Below are 21101 nucleotides of genomic sequence, written 5' to 3' on the forward strand. Positions count from 1 at the left end.
AGGAAAGCCCATCAGAATCACAGCAGACTTCTCAACACAAACCATCCAGGCAAGAAGAGCTTGGAGTGACATATTCCAAGCCCTAAAAGAAAACAGCCTCCACCCAGATTGATGTACCCTGCAAAACTATCTTTCAAAATGGATGGAGAAATAAGATACTTTCATGACAAAGAGCACCTTAGGAACTTCGTGAATACCAGCCAGCACTGCAAAAAAATTTCCACAATATCCTAATCTCAACCCCACCTGGACAAAGTCCAAGACACTTAGCAAAGCCTTTAAGGTCTTCCATTTCTTGGCTCTACTTATCTCTTCATTGCCACACAATCTGGGAGCAGTAGGAGACACTTGCTTTTCCATGCACTCACTGCCTATTTCACTCCTCTGGGCTTTATGATGTTCCTCCCTTTGCCTGGAACAAACCCACTCACCTGTGCCTTTGCCTGGCCAATTCCTACTTATCCTTTGAGACCTCTTTCAAGCATCACCTCCTCCAGGAAGACCTCCCATGCCCATGGCAGTAATATCCACAATTGCCAAGAAATGTACACCACCTAATTGCCTGTTGACAGCTAAATGGTAAATGAAATGTAGTATATATTAATAGTGGAATAATCCAGCCTTTAAAAAGGAAGGAAATCCTGTCAGTTGTAACAACATGGATGCATCTGCAGATCATTATGTTACATGAAATAAGCCAGGCACAGAAAGATGGATACTTCATGATCTGATTTATAAGTCGAATCTAAAAACAGTTAAACCCACAGTAACAGAGAATAGAACGGGAGTTTCCAGGGTTTGGGGAGTAGGGAGATTGAGAGAGACACTGGTTAAAGGTTACAAAACTTCTGATAGAGAAGAGGAATAAGTTCAGGAGATTAAGTGTGTATGATGGTGACTAAAGTTAATATACTGTGTGCTTCAAAATTGCTAACAGTTTAGACTTTAAGTGTTCTCATTACAAAAAAATGATAAATGTCTGAGAATGTCTATGCATATATGTTATTTAACTTGATTTAGCTACACAGGGTATCAAAACATGTTGCATACCATCAATATACAGAATTTTTATTAATTTTAAAATTGTACCTAAATACATAAAAATAAGACCTAGTCCAGAAGGACTGTATATTTCAAAGAAAATGCTGGTGAGAAGTGAAGAAAGGTCCCGCATATTTAATATTCAAACAAAGCATGTCCTTGGAAGAACTCAACTTGAGATGTCATTTCAAAATAAACCATAATAAGAGCAATGTCTAGTCTGTTTAAACGACTCATGATGGAAAACCTGCTTGACAGACAGCTGAAATGTCAGTAGTTTGTTTTGGAAATTGAGGACAGTAAGTGGGGGGCTTGTTACCACGTGTGCATTGGCTGGTGCTGATGATGTTGTACTTGGACCCCTGTTTCAGATTCTCTGGTATATGGTATGGATGGAGAGATGGAATTAGAGGTAGGAGAGATCATCCAGAGAGAGTGTCTAGAGAGAAAAGTGGCCAAGGACAAAGTCGGGGGACATACTGGAGGAGACAGATTTCCAACAGAGCCTGAGAATGATAAGAGGATAAAGGAACCCAAGATGTGTGCTGGCATCAAAGCCAGAGGAGCAGAATATCAGGCCAGAAGGAGAGAGAGAAACCCTATCAAATGCCTTTGCACTGAATCCTATGGCTTCCTCTTCTGCAGTCCCTGCAATGGGTCCAGCTCAGCTCTAATAGTGTAGACCAGGGATCCCCAAACTAGTTTGGCTCATGATGTCTGTCTCAGTCATTTTCCCATCACTGGGACAAAATACCCAACATCCACAACTTAAGGAGGAGAAGTTTATTTCAACTCATGGTTTCAGTTCAGTCAATGGTTGACTGTCTCCAAGCAAGAAACAGGATGGCAGAGCGGCATGGCAGAGCGGCATGGCAGAGGGAAAGGTACTCGACCCATGGAGGCCAGGAAGCAGAGAGAGAAAAGAGGAGCTGGGGAAGGAGATACACTCTTCCAGGCCACATCCCCAGCAACTCCCCTCTTCCAACCAGGCCCCATCTCCTAACAGCACATTCAGCTCTGAACTCATCAGTGGATTCATTCAAAAGTCACACCATTGAATATATGAGCCTTTGAGGAGACATGCTAGATTTAAACCATAACAGTATCTTAATGTTTTAGTTACTTTTCTCATTGTTGAGACAAATTATCTGGCACCCAAAGTTAAAGGAGGAGATGTTTATTTGGCTCACAGTTTGTAGAGGTTTCAGTTCATAGTCGGCTGACTCCAAGGCGGGATGGCATGGTAGAGGGGTATTGCAGAGAACAGTCCATGGCAAAGCATGGCAGGCAGAGGGCAGCAAACAGCAAGTGGCAATCAACTAGCAGTGACCCTCTGTCCCTAATATCTTATCCAAGCTCCTCATTCTTAGAGCAGGCAGCACTCACATCCGGTGAAGCCCCCGCCCAGGCTGGTGAAGAAGGGCAGGAAGCCGCCTTAGGACTCCACAGAGTCCAGCCCAGGCTCCAGGCCCCCCGCCTAACTCTCAAGCTCCTGCGCCGGCAGGTGGTGATGTCCCCGTCCACTGGCCTCACCCACAAGGAAGAGGCCGGGAGGGGCAGTGCCTTGGGGACCCCTGCAGCTGCTGAGCCAGGGCCCCCCATCAGCAGGGCAGGCGGAGGCACCCCCGGGGACCCGGCATAGCCCCCGCTGAGGAGCCCAGGGTGAGGAGGCACAAGCACGTCTCTGAATCACCGGGCAGGGACAAGGGGAGGCTGTCCAAGCTCAAGCCCATGCCGCCACCCCTGCCCGCCTCTTCCGGGAAGGCTGGGAAGGCATCTCAGAGCCCCGGCCAGGAGGCTGCAGGGGAGGCCGGTACTGTGGACGCCATGAACAGCGACGCTGCCAAGCCCAGCCAGCTTGTGGAGGGCCTCAAAAAGCCGGTGCTCCCTTCCAGGCCCAAGCTGCAGTTGGCCACCAAGGCAACCGGGACCCCCACTAGCCCGGCACCTGCTCCCTCTGTGCTGCCAGCAGCATCCTCGAGCCTAGCAGGGGACTAGCCGTCCTCCACTGCTTTTGTTCCTCTCCTATCCACCCGGGTGTCACTCCGGAAAACCCGCCAGCCCCCAGAGCGGATCGCCAGCGGGGCCATCACGAAGGGCGTGGTCCTGGACAGCACCAGGAACTCGGAGCAGATGGTCAGCCACAGCGCGGTACTGGAGGCCGACAAGAACCTCTACACATTCTGCGTGAGCTACGTGGACTCCATCCAGCAGATGAGGAACAAGTTTGCCTTCCGAGAGGCCATCAACAAGGTGGAGAACAATCTCCGGGAGCTGCAAATCTGCCCAGCGACTGCAGGGGGTGGCCCCGCGGCCACTCAGGACTTCAGCAAGCTGCTGAGCTCCGTGAAGGAGATCAGCGACATCGTGCAGAGGTAGCAGAAGTCAGGTTGCACCAGCTGGAGCTGTCTGCAGCCCGAGAGGGTTCACCATGCCTGTGACCGTGGCTGACAGAGGACCGTGAGCTGGCACCTCGGCCGGGGTCCATGCACCGGGCGCCTGCGACCGTGGGCCCAGCCCTACTACCTACGTTCTGCGCTCTCTGGCCCCCTCGGCCACATGGTCCTCACGTTGCGTCTGGAGTTCCCGCCCTGTGGTCTCCTCGGCTGGCCAGGACCCACCAGGCCTGGCCCACTGAGTGCCATGGAAGGAGCTCTGGGGCTGGTGGACGGAGACCGTTCCTCTCGAGTTTCTGTCTGGAGATCCTCTTCTGGCTGTGCCTTCCGTGTCATACCCCCACTCCGCAGAGGGAGCCCCCAAGCTCCTGGCACTCTGAAGGCCCCTTGGGAGAGCTCCTTCCTGGGAAGGGTGTACCCACCAGCGGCCCAGGCCTGTCACTCCGTGCTTCTGCTGCCCATCCCGGGCTGGCGCACTCTCCATCTCCTCACGTGAAGGATGCGGAGGTGTGAGGGGAACTCGGATATGACCCAACCAGCCTCTGAGTCCCACGTGTCTGGGCCCAGCTCCCTCGATGTGTGCTGCGAATCCTGGGGAAAGCTTGAGTCCTAAGGGTGGCAGCGGAGCCGGCTTCTGACCAGGCTCCTCACCCTCCTGCTCCTCTGAGACGCCACAGGGGCTTTCAGGGCCTCCCTGTGACCACACAGCCTTCTGGCCGAAGCCCTGCCTCCACCCAGCCGCTGGGCACTGCACATGGCAGGAGCGGACTGCCAGCTGCGCTTGCGCCCTCCCAGTGTAGCCCGAATCTGAACTGCACCGCGCGCAGAGCGTGGCCTGGTGTTTCTGTAGGCTCATGGCGAGAACGAGGAGACCCAGGAAGTACGGCACACTCGGTGCGTTCTCCCGGGCTGCCCGGCCACGGCAGATGCAGATGGCGCCGCCTGGGCCGGCACCCAGGTCCTCGGCCAGCAGCCTCCCGGCCATGTGTACTCACCGGCTCAACTCCGACTCTGCGACTCTGCGGTTCTTGCGGTTCTCGCAGCACCGCACCGGAGGCCCCGCCACACCCACAGCGGCCTTGCAGAAGAAACCAAACACTTCCCAGCCCCATCGCCCACCCCAGTCTGCGGTACTGGCCCCTTCCTGTTAACCTGCCGTGCTGCTCGATTTTGCATTTATACTTTGGTAATTACACTCTTTTATAGACTAGCTCTTTTATAAATGCCGTGTAAATAGTTTTCCACTCTGTTCCCTCTGGAGTGTCCGTGGTCTCCCCATTTTTCCCTTGATCCAGTACATTTTGTTCCTGTATGTGACTTTTTGTGTTTTTCGAATCAAGATCTCTCCTCTGTAGTATTTTTTAAATAAATAAGTTTACAGGAAAACTATATATATGAATCCTCCTACTGTGCTGTCCAGACAAGCAGGCTTGTACAATATTAGGGTGTGCAGGATCTGGCACCACGGCACATGGAACTTTTCCTCAACATTAAAATTGCATTTTGTAAATCTTCTGAATTGATTTAGAACATCAAGTAAGGCAGACAGCTCAACTAGAGACATGAAGCAGGACTTCCAGAACTGCTTCAGAAAATGGAAAGAATAAGTGTGTTCAAAGTGCAGGTGGGGGGGGGATTCTAGAGTGATTAATGACAATATATCTTTTATTGTAATTTTTTAAAAAGTAAGTGCTGGGTGTGATGGCACATGCCTGTATTCGCAGCACTCAGGAGGCTGAGGCAGGAGGATCATCTTAAGTTTGAGGCCAGTCTGGGCTATATAGTGAGTTCAAGGTCAGCTTGAACTACATAGCAAGATCTTATCTTGAATAAAAGGTAAGTCTTCACCATATTTTTTATCATACCTCATTTTATCATTTCCGGAAATGGCAGTTTGGGACTAAACATTCTGGTTGTGTTCACCTAAAGCTATCACATAATTTAGTTGTGTTTGGGAATGCAACAAATTCAACTATAGAATATCATTCTTCCCTGGAGTTTAAAAACAAAAAATTTTTCCCAACTCCAAATATGTATTCAGATAGTCACTTTTTTTTTGGTACCTGGAATCGAACTCAGGACCTTGCACTTGCGAGGCAGGTGGCAGAACCACTGAATTAAATTCTTGGCTCCAACTCACTTATTTTTAATACCTCAATGCAGCACAATAGACTATTGGAGGTAAGCCATGATAATTTTACATGAGGGAAACCTGGGATGAGTGTCTACAGGACATGTTCATGAAAGAAAAAGTTGTGGGAGGCCAGAGAGCCCCAGAATACAGGGTCTTCCCTTCCTGTGATATCACAAGAGTCCTCAAACAGGGAAAAGTGAGCATAGCTAACTTTCGACAAAGAGGCAAGATCCATAACACATAGCCTGTGGGGATTGTGATCATTGGCCGGGGATGTATCTCAGTGACAAAGAACGTTATTTACATGTTGAGGGCCCTGAGCCACAAGAAAAGAACAATGTCCCTGTTATCTGCAGGAGTTTTAGGCAAGAAGTATGCAAAATGTCAGCCAGGAAAAATGGACTTTCAATATCCTTGGGACTTTCACGTGACGACCTCATCTTCACAAAGTTCTTCTTCCCTCTTCTCAATCACAAAGGTAAATTTATAGACATTTTCCGGAGAACGGCCATATTTTCTTCCACTTTCTAACATAAACAATTCTGGCTTAGTCACTGACTCATTTAAGAGGGAATTTTGATTAAGATAAATCCCATGTGTAGATAACAAAAGAGAAACATTTCAACGAGCAAGAGTTAATGAGGATTCAAAACCAAACCTTTGCTTGAAAGCAAATTTCTTTATCAAGAAAGGTCACAGACCTGAAGCTAAGCATAGGGAAAGGAGAGTCATGTGCAGAACAGGAAGAGCCTGCTGAATTCATTGGGCCTTGCATGGAGCCTGGAATGCCCGGTTACCCAGCACACAATCTGGGGAAATGACTAGAATTGCCAGCTATGGACAAAAGAATCCAGAGGTGAGGGGCAAAATATGCTTACCCGGCTCTTCCAGATGGTCTATCTTTATCTCATTGCCATCTTTGTCCTCAAAAGTGGTATTATGTGGAGCATGCCTGAATCAGAGCAAGACTAAGAAAAAGCACCTTTGGTCAGAGTCCATTGTCTGGAAACTTGTTCACATATCCTCAGATTACACAAGGTTCCTCATCTCTCTATAATGTCCTGTTACTCGCAGTCAGCAAGTTGCTTCCTCGTGCTTACAAGTACACCAACAAAAAACTTCCCAATCCAGTCCCGTTCTATGTCTGCTTTCATATTCAAGATTGTGATTTCTAAAACCTCTCAGCCTCCAGACACTGGATCTCAGAGATCAGAGAAGAGCAGACACTGTTTTCTTGTTTCCCACAGTATAATAGACATCCTTCCTCTCCCTCCATACACACATTCTGTCACTAGAGTTACCTTGTGCTGCAAGGCCTCCATGGTACTTAAAAATTTCAATGCAGGGGTCTATCACAAAGGACAAAACATAGTATGAGTGACAAATAAATATTACAAATATTATCACAATTAGGGCAAGGAACCAAGGAGCACCATTTGGGTATACATGGGTCCCTGGTTCCATCTCTGCCACTGGGATGGAAGAGAGCATGAAATTCTCTACCCCAGCTACTTCTCATCCCCTAGGTGATCACAGTGATGAGGTCACAAGTGCTGACACAATGGGAGTGGTGAAGATCTGGATGGGGATTGGGTAAGCTTCATCCCATCTGTACAAGGGACAATGGTGGCTTCCATAGCTTTACCAAACTTAAAATACTAGAACGAATGACCAAGAGGGCACAGTAGCACATAGCTACTCAGGAAGAGCATCTGGCTGCAATGGAACCAAGTCCACATGTACAAATGGAAGGGCCTATTTCTCTTGACTTCTCAGCCTTGGAGTTGGTCTTATTCAGCAGAGTAACATCTAACTGGGACAACCAAGAAAGAACATATTGTCCCCACAAAAGATTTTACTCTCTTTCCTAGAATTTCTGACATTTTCTCTCTCAGGGTACTTACTCATATTGGGAATACTGTATTTGTCCAACAGATTGTAAGAATATGTTGGTAGTCAAGTGTGTCAATAGGGAGAGAACAGTTTATCTTCCAAGATGGAGATTATGATGCTTAGTTACTTTTTCATTGCTGAATCAAAATAATTATGCCCAAAGTTAAAGGAGTAAAGGTTTATTTTGACTCACAGTTTTAGCCAAATGGAGTTTTCACTCCCTAATCAGCTGGCTCCAAGGCAGAGTGGCATGGCTGAGGTGCATCTCAGAACAGGCAGGAAAGAGGAAAGGACAAACAGCATCAGGAGGAGCAAGTGACTAGTAACAAGCAGCAACTCTCTTTCTGTCCCTTACATCTTGCCAGGCTGCACAACCTTAGGGTGGGCAGTGCTCACACCCAGGGCGAGGCAGTCCTCATCCTAGCATTGCACCATGAATCAATCCCAGCAACACACACCTTAGGCCCAACCACTTCCACAAAGCCTACTGATGCCCTCATGAGGCTTTGGGGGACACCTAGATACAAGGTAGAGCAGGTGCCTTCTGATCTAAGCAGGGTATCAGTCTGTAGTTTTCCGTGAACATCACCAGAACATGCTTCCTTTTCCTTGGTCACAATTAGGGAACCAGAAGAGGAAGTGAAAGATGGCAGAGATGAAGCCATAACACCACCTGGTTGTCAGCTTCCTGTTGTCATAACTGAGTGCCACCAACTGGGTAATTTATACAGCATAAAGATTTTGAAAGGCTGGGAAATCCCAGGTTGAGAAGCCATATTTTTGGAGTTTTTGCACTGCAGAAGGGAAGAAAGCAAGATAACATTATGTATGTATGTATGTGTGTATGTTGTAGCAGTACTAGGGATTTAACCCAGGGCCTTCAAACTGAGCTACATTTGTAACCTTTTGGATTTTAAATTTTTATTTTAAGACAGGGTCTTGCTAAGTTACGGTATTTACACATGTGTCCTATTTATTTCACTTAAGATTATGGGATTGATATGCATCCATTTAGCTATAAATGTCTCTAATTTCTCATTTTTTATGGCTGAGTAGTATTCCATCTTATAAAAAACCCCATTTTCTTTTTTTTATTATGCTCTTAAAATGTTTTCCTTTTATTAAATATACTTTTGAACATTTGTAACATTTTGTGAAGAATTCTTTTAAAAATATTATTAGGAATATGATATTACCATTTCCTTTACTCACATCAGTTAACTATTATCATAATTTATTAATGTAGCATAATACATTACAATAATAATTTATGGTTCTTTTGAGTTATATTGGTGTTGAGCTAAGACTTCCTATGTGCATGTCAGCACAACACTGTCCACCATGTGACCGCTTCAATGTGACCATGTTGAGTGTTTTCCACACGTGTCTCCACTGCTGAGCTCCTCAGCATGATTCCTGTGAAGCGGCCACAAGGTGGAGAAGCCACTGTGTTCAATCAATGCGTTGATGGATGAGCCAGCCCATAGAGAGCCCTTGTACACTGTTTCTGGTTCTCGTCAACATATTGTTCTAGCTGTAAGATGCCCCAGGGGGGCCGGGGATTCAGCTCAGTGGCACAATGCCTGCCTCGCAAGTGCAATGTCCTGAGTTTGATCCATGGTAACTCACACACACACACACACACACACACACACACACACACACACACAGTAGGGAATGATAAAGACAAAAATCATTAAAAGCCCAGGCACCTCACCGTGTAATTATATTAACTTATATATTTTATGTAATGAACAAAGCTATGCAAAAATTGTCTTAATCTTTCTCTATAGGTCATTTTAATTTTCTATTTTAAGTAACACTGGAGATTACTGTCTTTTTATTTAATACAGAATTATAAAAATATCATCTACATTTTTCTCTGTAGGTTATTTTAACTTTCTATTTGGGCTAACACATTCAGATGTTAGAGAGCAGCATATCGCAGGACCCCCCCCCCCCCCCCAGAGACCCAAACTCTGGCCAGGGCTGCCCATCTGCCACCATTCTCAGTGGACCCACAGGCCCCGCCCACTCAAGCCCTTCTCATTGGGTTCCTAGTATCACATTCCAGCCCCTGCAGCTGGGTGTTTTCCTGAGGCCAAGCAAAAGCACTGGTTTCCGAGAGTCTCAGCATGGCCACTGGCCCTGCACTCGCCCTTTCCCAGTCCACCTGGGGGACATGCAGGGCTCTGGACTGGAGACGGCTGTGGGGAGCCTCCACAGTCCTAAGTGGGGACCCAGAAAGGCGAGGGCAGTTCCAGAGGAGTAGCAAAGATCCAACCTCCTGACAAAATCTTTACTGAAAAAGGGATTCATAATTCCAAGACTGATAATGACTCCGAAGGCTAAATTAAGTCCTCCACAGCCTCCTGGACCTTGGCCACTAAATTCCTTCCCTCTGGCCACATTTCCAGATTCTTGTTACCTTTGTGAGACATCTGAACACAGGTGAGGGTGAGCACCTCAATTAACACACCTGGCAATAGATGGTCCCACCTGGTTTGGACAGTAGAGGTGATCCCTTAGGACTTTTTTTTTTTACCCCTTCAGTCTCTAAATAACTTGATTATATTTCCATATATTGATTTCCCTGTTTCATGTAAAGCATTATTTAACTGCTACTCCAGAAGATGAGCATTCTGGCCGACTAAAGCAGGAAGATTGAAAGTTCCAGCCCAGTCTGTGCAATGTAGTGACTGACACCCAGCCTCGAAACACAAACCAAACCAAACCAAAAGGGCCAGGGGTGTAGCTCAGTGTGAAGGCTCTGGATTCAATACTGGCCAAGGCAAACTGATCTACAGTTATGGAAACCACAGAGCAATTGCCTGGGGGAACCCCACATTTTCTTTATCCAGTTTCCAGTTGATGGGCAATTGGACTGCTTCCAAGTTTTAGCTATTACAAATTGTGCTGCTATGAACATGGGTGCATATATATCCTGGGGGTATGATTCTTTTAATTCTTTTGGGAAGATAACCAGCAGGGAAATACATGGGTCAAATGGGACAAGTCCTACTTCTTTGAAGTATCTCCATACTGATTTCTACAGTGGTTGCACCAGTCTACACTCCCACCAGTAGTGGAGCAGTGTTCCTCTTTCCCCACAGCCCTGTCAGGATTTGATATTGGTTAATTTCATGATAGCAGCCATTCTTTCTAGAGTGAGGTGGAATCTCAGTGTTTTCATTTCCATCTCTCGAATAACCAGTGATGTTGAACATTTTTTCATATCTTTATTTGCTATTTCTACTTCTTTGAGAAATATCTGTTCATTTCAGATGCCCATTCTGGACTGAGTCTTTAAATTTGGGAGGTCTGAATTTTTAAGTTCTCTATATATTCTACATAGTAAACTCTGTCTTGAGGAACAGCGGGTGAAGATTTTTTCCCACATTGTGGGTTGTCTTTTCCCACTGTTGGTAGTTTCCCTTGCTGTGCAGAAGCTTTTCAATAAGAGATCCCATTTGTTGATTGTACTAGTTCATGGGCAACTGAGGTTTTGTTCATAAAACCTTTTCCTACACCATTGTCTTCAAGAGTGCTACCTAATCTTTGTTCCAGCTGGTTCAGCGTTTCTGTTGTAATATTTAGATCTTTAATCCATTTTAATTTTAGTTTAGTGCATGGTGAGAGACATAGGTCTAGTTTTAATCTTTGGCAAGTTGAAACCAAATTTTTCTAGCACCATTTATTAAAGAGGCTATCTTTCCTCCAGTGAGGGTGTTTGGCTCCTTTATGGAAGATGAGGTGGCTGAGTGTGTGTGGAGTTGTTTCTGTATCTTCTAAGCTATTCCACTGGTCCTCAGGTCTGTTTCTTTGCCAGTATCATGCTGTTTTGATCACAGTAGCTTTGTAGTATAGTTTCAAATTGGGAGTTGTGATAACCTTTCCCATGTCTCTCTTGCCTAGAATTGCTTTTGCTATTCTGGGTCTCTTCTTGTTCCAAATGAAGTTTTGGATTGTTTTCTCAAGGACCACAAAGTATGCTGCTGGAATTTCAATTGGGAATCTATATAGCAGTTTTGGAAGTATGGCCATTTTCACTATGTTGGTTCTTCCTACCCAGGAGCAAGGGATGTCTTTCCATTTTCTGATGTCATCTTCAATCTATTTTCAGAGTGCTATAACTTTCAGAGAAGAGGTCTTTGACTTCTTTCGTTAGGTTGACACCTAGGTATTTCAGTTTTTTGAATGCTACTGTGAAAGGAATTGTTTGCCCTATTTCTCTCTCAGTGAGTCTGCTGTTCATTTAGAGGAAAGCTATTGATTTCTGTGTGTTGACCTTGTATCCAACTACTCTACTGAATTTGGTTATTAAGCGTGGAAGACTTTTGGTGAAGTTCTTGGGGTCTTCTATATATAATATCATGTTATCTGCAAATAATGATAATTTGATTTAATTTCCTATATTTATTCCTCTTATTTCTTTCTCTTGTCTAATTTCTGTGGCTAATGTTTCCAAAGCTATATTGAACAGGAGTGGTGATAGTGGACATCCTTGTCTTGTTCCTGATTTTAGTGTGAAGGATTTCAGTTATTGACCATTTAGTGTGATATTTGCTGTTGGCTTTTCATAGATGGCTTTTATCATATCGAGGTAGAGATGATCTATTCCAATTTTTGTAGAGTTTATTTTTTTATCATAAATGCATGTTGGATTTTGTCAAATGCTTTTTCTGCATCTATTGACGTGATCATAAGGTTATTTCCTTGGCTCTATTGATATGGTGTATTACACTTATTGATTTGCATATGCTGAACCATCCCTGCATCCCTGGGATGAATCCCACTTGGTCAGCTTGTTTGATCTTATTGATGATGTTCTGCATTGTATTTACCAGTATCTTATTAAGGATTTTTGCATCATGTTCATTAGTGAGATTGGCCTATGGTTCTCTTTCTCAGTTGGGTCTTTCTCTGCTTTGGGGTTCAAGGTGATATTTGCTTCCAGGAATAAATTCAGGAGTATTGCTTTCCTTTCAATTTCATTGAAGAGTTTAAACAGTAGTAGCAGGAATTCCTCTCTAAATGTCTGGTATTCAGCAGTGACTTCTACAAGGCTTTTCTTAGTTGGTAAGTTTGTAATTCCATTTTCAATTTCATTGGTTGATATTGGGTCATGTAGAATTTTTAAGTCATCTTCGTTCATCTTTGGTAATTCATATGTATATAGGAATCTGTCCATTTCTTCTCTATTTTCCATTTTATTGGCATATAGGTTCTCAAACTAGGTATTGAGATCCACTGGATTTCTGCTGGGTTCACTGTAATTTCCCCCTTTTCATTCCTAATTGCAAGGATTTGGGCCTTTTCTTTCCACTTTTTGATAAGGTTGGCTAAGGGTTTGTCGATTTTGTTTATTCTTTCAAAGAACCAACTCTTGGTTTTATTTTTTTTTGTTGTTGTTGTTCTCTTAGTCTCCATTGCATTGAGTTCTGCACTGATCTTTATAATTTCCTCCCTTGAATGACCTTTGGGTTTGTCCTGCTCTTCTTTTTCTAGAAGCTTGAGGTTCAGCATCAAGTTTTTTGTTTTGTTTTGTTTTTTTGGTACCAGGGATTGAACTTGGGACCTTGCGCTTGCAAGGCAGGCGCTGAAACCACTGAGGTAAAACCCCGGCCCTCCCAGTTTTTTTCTTAGGTGATTTGTGTTTTGATTCCGATCTCTGTCTAGTTCTGTCTTTTTCATTTTCCCGATCTTTTTCTTTTTTATCCTTTTCTCGCTTGGCATCTGATTCTGGAGAGTCCTATGTAAATAAAAAATATATGTTACCTTTTTTTTTTGGTAGTATTAGGGACTGAACCCAGTACCCCTGCAATGAACTACATCCTTATCCCTTTTTCATTCTGAAACAGGATCTCCCTAACTTATCCACACTGAACTCGAACTTGTGGTCCTCCAGTCTTAGCCTCTCAAATGCTAGAATTATAGGATCTGATAAAAATAACCATTCTATTTTTAAAAAAATTCTTATATAAGAAATATTTAAGAACATTCACATATAATAGGTTATTATGTTCCTACAGTGGTGAAATATAATTTAAATTGTTAATTTCAAAGATTTGATAAATGACCCCATTATTCACAGGAGACAGCCAGTCTTTGCCATGAGAAGGATGACATTGTCATAGGATAAAACACCACTAATAGAGACTAACATTTCAGATAAGTCTTATCTATTATGTAAATGCAAACAGATACTGGTTTTTGATGGTGCTAGGGATCAAGGCTTCAAGCATGCTAAGTATGCACTTTATCACAGAGCTACACCACCAGCTTAGATATTACATTTTTTACCAACCCAACATAGTATTAATTTATTTAGATATTTATAGAGTTCTGCTGTTAGTGTAATCAAATATGAGGTTGACCACTGTGTAATAAAATTCTTTCCTCAAAATTACTGAGAAATCTAAATGGTTCTTAATTAGATATGTACAAATTTATGTAAACAGCATAAAAAGAATGACAATTCAAATTTGTGGTTCCCAGTAACAGCTCTCAGAAAGACACACCTCTTTTTCTTCAAGATTAATTTAAAAAACCAGAGCAGGAATCCTAACACCAGTATTATGTATTTGCTCAAAGCTTATCAAATCATTTTAATGGAAGACTGAAGTGAAGCACAACTACAGAACAGTAACACTTCGGTTCACAAATACTTCTGTTTGCAAACAATCTGGTTCACAAACAAAAGCATTTGGCACAATTTTGCTTCTGTTTGCCAACTCCACATCAGTGACAAACAAGACCACTGCCATCCTCCCTACACAAACAGAAATGTAGCCATTTTCTCCAAAAATCCCTTCAAATGTTGGTACTACATGGGATTAGATTAGGAGAAAGTTCTTTAGCCATTGAGGAAACCAATGGCAAAAGTATGGGTGAAGTGTAAAAATCAGAATTGTGCTTACAGATTTATGTCTCCTCTTCTTGCTTTTCTTCTTATGCTTTTTTGATTTTTTTATAACTTCTCTCTGAGGAATATAAAAAACAGGTGTCAATTTAAGAAATCAAACTGCCAATGATTTTAATAAAGTATTAATACAAATGCTCACCAGATTCAGCACTAGAAGAATGTTCTGAAGCAGAACGGGACTCTGATCGCTGTCTTTTTTTCTTTGAATGGCTGTCTTCATCATCTGAAACTGACCCCTAAATAATACAAATAATATAATTCATAATAATGCTAATGACAGTTTTAGTATATTTATGGCACCATCTAATAAACTTCCTTACCAATTGAGAGCGGGAATGCTTTCTATGATGTTTCTTAGATTTCTTAGAATGTTTCTCATTCTTTGAATGATGATGCTGATACTCATGCTACAGGGCCAAAAGAAAGAAAATTTCAAGAATTTACATTTGCTTTGCATAGTCAACAGAATGTTTTCTTTGTGGTACTGGGGGCTGGACTCAGGGACTTCTCAACAAGCCGTATCACCTCCTGTTCCCCTACCCCTTTTTTTCAATTTTGAGATTAAGTTGCTAAGTTGGTCAGGCTGAGCTCAAACTTGTAAGCCTCTTGCCTCAACCTCCCATAGTGCTGAGAGTGCTGAGACACAGGCCCGTACCACCAGGTCTGCCTTATTAGCCTTTCTTTATGCTACTACCTTCAGCTTCATTTACTGCATCATAAATTTATCCCACACATCATTAAGAATCTAGTTGGAGATTCTTAAATTAGGGAGAAATAGTTAAGATACTTCGTAGAGTGGAGCATCTCAAAATTCAAGATACATTCTACTGCTTTGGAATCTGGTAAAATGAATGCTGCGGTGTGAGACTGATGCTCTACTGAGGTCCTGCATACTTAAGAAGCTCCTAGGTAATACAGGTACTGCTGGTGTGATTTACATTTAGAGTAGAAAAGAATAAGCCAGAGTACCAAACAGGCGGCTGTCTACGGAGCACACGACAACAGAGAAAACTGTTAACATTACTATTAAGATATAGTGAGTAAGGGGCGGGGGATTTAGCTCAGTGGTGCCACCGCCTGGCTCACAAGCTCAAGGTCCTGAGTTGAATTCCAGATACCAAAAAAGAAAAAGAAAAAAAAAAAGTAAGCAATTAAGTGACCTTTAGGCCCAATTACCAAAACAAAACTGTAGCATTAAATACATACTATCTTTTAGCTTGTCATGAAGTAATAGCTTGGCTAACAGCATAGGAAATTTGTTTAAAAGCACTGACTCTGGAGTCAAACAGCCTGGGTTGCAATCCCTTCCCTGCAAATTACTTCACTTCTTTGGCTTAGTTTGCTCACCTGTAACTTCGTACACTTGTTATGAAGATTTAGTTCATACATATAATCTAGGTAAAACAATTAGAACATGACCTAGTTCATATAAACATTAAATATAATGCTGTTACTCAACTAATGAAGCGACTTGAAATTTTTATTTTTTTCATTATGAATGTTAACAAAAACTATCCTATTATTTTTCAGAAATCTCTTGGGTTTTCTTTTCTTTTTTTGAGACAGGCTCTTGCTATGTAGCCCAACCTGGCCTTGAACTCGTGGTGATCCTCCTGCTTCAGCCTCCCGCATCCTAGGATTACAGGTATGCACCACCATGCCTGGCCCCTTGGTTTTCTATACATGCAGTGTAGTATATCTGAAGCATGCATAAAAATCTGTTTTCTATTTGTTTTATAAGAAAATGTTAAGGTTTCCTCAGATTACTGGTCAATTTGTAAGGTGGACAATTTGCTGAATTTCTAAAACCATGAAACAAAAATTAATTTCTACCCATTAGCCTTAGTATTTCTATGCACATGTATAGCTCATTCCACTTTTAACAGTTTCTACAGAAAGAAAACACTCCCTTAAACATGCAACCTAACTACATTTGTACAAAAGCAGTGAATATTCCCAATACTTTGATCATTTTATTGTTTTTGTATATACTGTAATATTTCAGTAAGTTATAAAAAAAATTAAAATTACCTCAAGGACATGCATAAAATCTTTAAATATTCTTTTTCTTTCAGACTCTAGAGTTATGTCCTCAAATGCTGGCTCTTTTACAAATCTCTCCCAGATCTGAAAAATTCAGATTTGGAATACATGAATACTAAGAAAAGTATACCAATGTCTAAAAGAAATCATAGGAGGTGAAGATTATGATAAAGCCATTCCCTGAAAGTATATTATTTCTTGGTTCAAAAGTCCCAACCACTTTCAACAAATATTTCTAAATGCAGTTATTTTCAGTACAATATATATATATATATATGATACATTTTACAAATAACTTTAGCTTTTATGTGGCTTTAAATAAACAAGGATTAAAAATATTTTCATTTTCAACTGTAAAAAAATGATTTATAGGGAAAATTTGCAAGTATACGTACATCTTCCCAGACAGCACCCAATTCTATTGGAGGAGCAGCTTGTTTCAACATGCTCTTAAATGCAGATTCTTTTCATTTCATTTTCCGATCCTCTTCTTTTTCTCTTTCATGTTCACGGGCTTCTGCCTTTTCCAGTAGCTATTAAAAAATTACATTTAATTGGTTACAAAATGTAACTCCTGTTATTGAAATAATTCATTGTTCTCATATCATTTAAAAGGGCTAACATCTATACCAGTTAATGTATGCAAAGAAAGCTTAACACAGTACAGCATCTAAATACATTAAATTTTTAGCTTATCTAAAGTACTATCCACTACTCTATCAGTCCTATTTCTATTCCTTAGTCCCAATAACCCTTCATGTAAGCAACTCTTAGCTGAATAAAATGAAAACTGTACTACTGAAGTAGTTATTTATAAGTTAAAATGTTAACTTACACTATTGGAAGCCAACTTGGTATTTCCAGCATCCAAGATAGTTGATCTTTTAATTGAACTAATTATTGCCACAAAATCTTCAAATGTAGTATTTACTTCAACTACAAATCCTTTATCCTAAAACCCAGAAATCCTTTTACATTTAATACACATATCCAAGCAATAAAGTTATACTATAGGCTAACAAGAACAAGTATTTGTTTACCTTTAGAATGTCTTTTATTATTTTCTTTTTCATCATGATAATGTGCTTTAAGATCCTCAACATAAAACTTGAAAAGATCAAGTGCAGTTGATCCTAATGAAAAAACTAAAGAAGTCAAAAGCTAGCTCTAACCAAAGAGCTGCAATTACTTTTTTTGTTTATAAAACAAAAATAAAATAAAGCACCCTTTCTCCACCACCACAACCACCTTCCCCTAGGCCCATTCCAACTACCAGAATAAGTTTGGAAAGAAAATAATCTCACCAGGCTGACCAAGCATATTAGTGAATCTAATGTCAGAACTAATGGTTGGATACAATTTCATCCAAGATGACATAGAATGTAGTTGTCCATGTTCATGCAGTTCATCTAAAAATATCTGGGAGAGGGGTAGGAAAGCAATCACATATGAAGTCATCTCTAGTACATAAAGATAAGCGTAACATGAAAACAAGTTAAAAACTTAGCAGTATTTCAAACTCTTACACCAATGTTATTCCAAACATGTTTAGATGCAAGTATTTCCTCTGATGAAAGTAACTGCATTTGGATTACAAAAAATTTTCAGAGAAAAGAACTGTTCATTAACTTTCTAGGCTTCAGTTTCCCATCCTTCAAAATAGAACATAATTTCAAGTTTAAAAAAATAAATTTCTTAAATCATAACTCTAAAGGATGAATACTTATTATTTCCTTAAAATACATTTTTTCTTTTCAAATAGCGTCTAGCGTATCCCAGGTATTTTTATTTATCTTTTTAAACAAATACGGGTTTCTAAAAGAATGTACTATTTTCCCAAAGTAGTTTAGAGAGCTAGGATTCAAACCTGTACCTTATTTCTTTTTCTTCACATTATCAGTATACCCAAAATCTAAATCTTAAAGTTTGCTTATTCTACCCACCATTTCTCACTTTCAGTGCAACTTGAGACCTTAGTGCTTAATTCCTATAGTTCCTGCTTCCCCAATCCATAGTGTTTAACACTATAAACAAATGCATATAAGAAAATTATGACCTTAAATTCTATTCCCACAATTCCTATATACCTGCACTGTTCAATATGGTAGCTACTGATTAAATGTAGTGTATAAGGACACAAATTATGCTAAGTGTGAACTATGCTGTGCTATAAATATAAATAGTGATTTTTAAGATTTAGTACCAAAAGAAAAAAATGAATTTCTAAAAATACTGACATGGTAAAATGATAACACTTTGGATATAATGGGTTAAATGGATTACAAAAATTAAAAACTAGTTGAATAAAAATTGCATATATAGCATATATATTTTTATTAGATAGAGCTGCCTTAACTAAGGCATTACTCAACTCCTCTTCACACAAGAATATGTGTATCCATATAGCTTTACCACTCAGAAATTTTCTCAAACTCAAATCTATCCTTTGTTCCTATCCTTCAACAAAAATAGAATCCTGCCTTAACCCACTCTAGTTGGCCACCTAGGTTCTTTACCTGCTAACTCCCTCTTAGAAACCATCTTCAGGGTTATTCTACAGGATATTAAAATCTACTCCATTCTATAATATGTAATTTTCTAGGTTTGCTAGGCTTTGTTTCAGTTCCAGGTTATTGAGAATTTACTAAAATCATAGAATTGTGACACTAAATCCATTTCAACAGTGAACCTCTTAACCTGAAAGTCAGAATTATCTGAAGACTTTTTTTCCTTGAGCAATATGGGTTGAAACTCAAGATGTCTGTACTTTCGCTTTTTTAAAAAAATCACTGGATAACTAACATGAATTGAGGTTTAAAAAGAGACAAAATTTTAGGGTTCTTATTCTTTTCCACTTATTAATTTCATTTTTTTGTAAGAAAAGGCTAGTTTTCTACATTACGGAGAACAAGTTACTTCATAGATGGCTGAGCCTGGTCCTCTTTAGCTTAGAGGAAGAGTTCTCAACCTTGGCACTACTGACATCCTAGGTAATCTAATTTTCTGTGTTATTTTCTTTTTCTGTGGGGAGAGGGGGTAATAATGGTGGTATACACTCTACAATGTTCACCATCATCTCTGATCTATATACTACATGCCAAGAGCAACTTTCCATCAAACAGTGACAATAAAATTTTTCCTCACTGAGCAGTTGCCTTAAAGCTTTTCTTCCTTTTCCTTCTTTTTGTTCACCATATAAGTATTCATATATGTGCTTGAATTCAAGCCTTCAAATATTTTGAATAATTGGAGATACCCTCATCTTTCAATTCTTAGTACATGGATTCTTAGGCTCAAGTTCCAAAATTTGTTTCAGTAGTTCTGGTGTGAGGTCTGAGAATTTGCATTTTGATAACTTCCCAGCAATATGGGTTGCAATGTAAGTACATCTGGAGACAGTGCTTTGAGAGATGCTGTTCTATCTTAAAACTTCATCTTGGCTTCAGAAAAAAACACACATTTCCCTGGTTCTCATTAAATCTCTGGATCACTTCTTTCCACAGGTGACATGAATTCAGACTAAAAACCATCCACCACAGTTTGTCATGGATGTGACAAATATTTATTATTACTTGATTAGCCAATGAGTACTCAATGAAAAGATAGTGATCATAACTACTATTACAGAACACTTTTTTCCAATCATGCCTTTTTTTTTTGGTACCGGGAATTGAACTCAGGGCCACGTACTTGCCAGGCAAGCATTGCACTGCTAAACTACATCCCCAACCCCATGACCACTTCTTGTAAGTGCCAGTTTTCTGTTTTAATTCATTTTACTGAAATTTTAAAGATACCTCATAGTCTCTCATAATACTTTGTAATCTCTACCTGACAGCCTACATTATATTCTCATGTTTCCTGTTACCTACATCGTCTTTCTAAAAAACTTTTGTCGTCTCATTATTTTTCTTACATGTCCATTTTAAACCACTGCAAACATTAAACCTTTACTTAAAGAACTATCCTTGCAATTTTTTCTAGGCTAAAATGTGACCACGGGGGAACAGAATATCCCCAACTATGCTGTCAAGACTAAAGTAACAGGGCACTGGTTCTCAAACTGTGGCCCATCACTATTAAATGCAAAATTTCAGACCCTATCCCAGATCCTCTAAATCATATTCTTGGGGCAAGGCTCAGGAAACTGGTTTAAAAAATCTTCCAAAAGATTATGTTGAAAAACACTAAGATAAAGAATTCTCTGAGAATAGCAAGTTTTCATGGAATAATAACTGAAATCAAGCTATTGGCTATAGCATTAATACCCTTTGGTATGGTGGGAGGTTTTTCTTAAAATCATGACAGGTGATTTTGATACACACTAAGTTTTGAGAACTCTAGAGGATGACAATATCTCTTCCATTGACCAAAAAGGGTGATTATTTTAAGAAACAAGCTTATTTAAGCCACTGTAACTTAGTATTTGCCCTAATGATTAATAAAAGGGCCTACACACAAGACTACACGGATTAAAATCCTACCTATACTAAATACTTGTAGAATTTAGGCATGTTACTTCACCTGTTCAAGTCCATTTCTATTTCCTTACCTATTTAACTGGATACAACAAATACAGTACCTACTTTTAATGAGATAAAGATGCCATTGAAAACTGTCATTATAAATATAAAATCTGTAAGTTGAAATTATAATTATTATAGAAATG

At 40.7% G+C, this 21101-nt stretch overlaps 1 protein-coding gene and 1 pseudogene across 1 annotated transcript in view; one reads left to right on the plus strand and one right to left on the minus strand.

Annotated features, from left to right (window-relative positions):
- Window positions 1-1897: 1897 nt before the first annotated feature.
- Window positions 1898-3420, plus strand: LOC110343867 (tyrosine-protein kinase ABL1 pseudogene; annotated as a pseudogene).
- A 5815-nt stretch (window positions 3421-9235) lies between these two features.
- The window catches only part of LOC101718799 (pre-mRNA processing factor 40A), a 39331-nt gene continuing 27465 nt past the window's right edge, over window positions 9236-21101 (minus strand). Inside the window, 10 exon segments of the mRNA XM_087193313.1 lie at window positions 9236-13216; window positions 14385-14443; window positions 14529-14625; window positions 14710-14796; window positions 16421-16516; window positions 16828-16965; window positions 17268-17384; window positions 17473-17499; window positions 17501-17565; window positions 17737-17851. Coding sequence (XP_087049439.1) covers window positions 12884-13216; window positions 14385-14443; window positions 14529-14625; window positions 14710-14796; window positions 16421-16516; window positions 16828-16965; window positions 17268-17384; window positions 17473-17499; window positions 17501-17565; window positions 17737-17851 — 1134 coding nt within the window. The 3' untranslated portion in view covers window positions 9236-12883.

Source organism: Heterocephalus glaber, unplaced genomic scaffold (genome assembly GCF_053883595.1).
Source record: "Heterocephalus glaber isolate CG9 unplaced genomic scaffold, H.glaber_assembly_v1.0 deba00001586, whole genome shotgun sequence".
In the NCBI taxonomy this organism is placed as follows: Eukaryota; Metazoa; Chordata; class Mammalia; order Rodentia; family Bathyergidae; genus Heterocephalus; species Heterocephalus glaber.